The 3025-nt window shown below is 36.9% G+C and overlaps 1 protein-coding gene across 1 annotated transcript; it reads left to right on the top strand.

The window, feature by feature from the left end:
- On the top strand, window positions 1-1541 carry LOC149057769 (uncharacterized). Its single transcript, XM_089224164.1, has 3 exons — window positions 1-229; window positions 674-741; window positions 815-1541. The coding sequence occupies exons 1-3, from the start codon at window positions 57-59 to the stop codon at window positions 883-885; spliced, it is 312 nt and encodes a 103-aa protein (XP_089080290.1). The 5' UTR covers window positions 1-56; the 3' UTR covers window positions 886-1541.
- The last annotated feature ends 1484 nt before the right edge of the window (window positions 1542-3025 follow it).

The raw sequence follows: 3025 nt of genomic DNA, 5'->3' as shown, positions 1-3025 counted from the left end.
GCGTGTATTATATTGTTATTATTAGTATATCTGCGTTTGATATACGCGCACATGATATGCCTACGGTGGTTAATTTGTTATCTTTTGGTCCTGCCCGGTCAACCAGCCTCTGGGATACGTTCGTGCTTTACGACCGGTCAGGTGCGTTTCTCTGCTTGGTACTTTTACCGACCGATTACATCGCCGACGTGACGTACTGGAGCCAAACGACGAAACGGACGGACGGACGGTAGGTCATCGTTTTGATGTTGGATATAAATATGATATTCTTTGAACTCGAAACCATCGAAAACCATTTATAATAATATGTTGAACTCCTGCTGTAGTTGTCCACGCCGACACAAATACAAATCCCAGCTGCAGATGTTCGGTGTGGTTTTAGCTGCAAAAACGGTATGCACTGTTAGCAGTCACACAGACTTCATCGGAAATGCAGGCGCGGTATCGTGGGGTATAGGGGTATGTGGGTGTAATGCAAACTGTTCACGTGCGACGCTCCTGCAGTAGTGATCGTACTTATATTTACGTTTAGTATATGCGCACATAGGTATACAATTATGCCTACTGTGAATAATTTGTTCTCGATTGGCTCTTCACGTCGAACAGCTCCGGGATGCCTAGGTATAAGTATATCATACTCCCAATAAATTTGTCTGAAATGTTTCTCTTCCAGCGGATTATTTCCACAGACCAACCGCAATGCCAACTGCCACCGTGTTGAGACGAAAGGCGAGAAAATTGGTAAGAATGATTGATATATTTCGAACTCGAGACCGTCGCAAATCTTTATATTATCTACATGATTTTGCTGCAGTTCCCGTTTTCGATATAATCTGCCCAAATGGTCATCGCACACAGAATTTATGGAAAACGCCTGCGGAGTAGTGCGGTATTGAGATGTGGTGGTTGAATTCTGGTGGACGAGCTATCCGAGTGTGACAACCCCCGCGTGGTACTAGCAGCAGCTGCTACAAAGGATAGGAAGATGATTCCTATATCGCCAGCTATTTATATATTGATCTATCCATACGAGTTTTAAATTATTATATATTGTTACCTATTAACGCGTTTATTATTAATGCGTAATATTTCACCTCAAGGGCTTTAAGATATTTAAGATAAGTAAGGCAAAACGTTGATTCAAATCTTTCGTCAAGTATAATTATATTCCTATATCAAATATCCAGATTATAGTCTTATTTTAGATTCCCTTTTCTCTGGATGCAAGTCTATGAATGTACGCATTATGTACAAACTTGTAAATAGTTTGGTATTTTAATTTACTGAAATTATTTCATCTACATATTTCTCAATACAAATCGCGCGCGTGTCCTACATTTTCCATTCCGACCAGTTGAACATCTTATGGCTATATAAATCCCATTATCGATCGAATTTCTCATTAATGTTGGTTAAATTTAAATGGTTCTTAGTTTTTTATTTGGTTGACATTTGTTTCCATCGGTGGATTGTTTTTCAATCTACGCAAACTCATTTCCGCTAATGTTATAATTTGATTATATTTTTATTTCAACTCTTTATTATGTGTATTAAACCAATATTTTGATAGTATATAAAGTATTACTTTTTATTCATTGTGTTTTGTTTATATTGTATAATTATTTATATGTAGGTACCTACATATTTTATTGTACTAGATCCTTTTAGGCGTTTACTTTATAATAAATAAATATACATAGAGCATGAATGAAAGCTAGTGGTAATGGCCACTGGGTACTGTCCGTTGTGTGCTACCGTGGTTGTTTGAAGTCTGCATAAAATAATATATAAAATAAAACATTTAACAGGTATAAAAAACACGAAAGAAGATCCAGTAAGCTAATTCACTTAGAAAAATAACCAATTCATAGCATATTACTCATGGTAACTCATCTAATACATACAATAATATGTTTAACAATTTTACATAACCGAGAAGGTGTTAATTATAGTTGCACAATACATCATACTATGTTATGTTATTAATATAATTATAAACCTAATATCGCATTATAGTGAAATAATAACAGAATAGAGTGTCACACATATTAAATAATAGATGTTACTCGATACTATGTTAAGTTATAGACTACCTAGAGTAAAATGAAAAAAAAGTTAGTCAAGCTGAATACGCGTATACGAACGCGTGTATGGTATACGATAAACTGGTATAATCAAGGCGGAATTTTGTAGCTTGAGCATTGAGAAGCTTCAAAGTCAGGGTTATTTAAAGAGCGATATTGTCAGCAGATAACGAGCTATAGGCATTTATGTGAACGTTTATATCATTATAGAGGACGTCGTCGACACTGCGTTTTACCGTACGACTTTTATGGTGTTTCTTTGCTGGAAATCTGTAATAACAAAATCGTACGTGCCGTATCGTTCGTTTGAAGTGCTCGTCGCACGTGTCTTGTAGAATAAGTCCGGGAAATAATATAATAATATCGTAGCGCAGTAATTAGACGAAAAAACCACAGAAAAAACAATAATAAATAACATGTTTAAAGATAGTATGTATGTATATCATATTATAAAGCTGCGCAGAGTTTAATGAAAAACGACACGTGGAAATCGTATAACCCTTTGGCGGTCGGATACCGTGCGGTAATGTCAAACGTGCGTGGTAAAGGAGAGTATAATAATAATAGTAACAATAATAAAGTTTATTTTAGTAATTAAGTTTTCTTTTATAAATCCACCTACACCGCCGGCTTCCCTGTAATAATAATAATAATGATAAAAATATTAATTACGATGACGAGTCCAGTGCAATAGCAGCGCAGCTACATGGTGCAGCGATGACAACGTTTTCGGTGCCAAATCGGATGCGACGACAGCAACGGCCACGGTCTGAGCCGGTCTGAGGGGGGAGAGACGTCCGGAGTAGAAGCTCTCAAAGGGGCCGAAAGAAAACAACCGGCCGGTTGCCAAGAAAGCCGAAAAATTCGTCCCGAGAGTTAGTGTGTGCGTGGGTATTTTTAATGTGGCCATACGATACGACTGTACACTATAGTAGCATAAT

Source organism: Diuraphis noxia, unplaced genomic scaffold (assembly GCF_037042655.1).
Source record: "Diuraphis noxia isolate RWA-SAM2 unplaced genomic scaffold, SU_Dnox_SAM2 contig0003, whole genome shotgun sequence".
NCBI lineage: Eukaryota > Metazoa > Arthropoda > Insecta > Hemiptera > Aphididae > Diuraphis > Diuraphis noxia.
The sequence above is the reverse complement of the archived record's forward strand: the minus strand, read 5'-3'. Positions and strand labels throughout refer to the sequence as shown.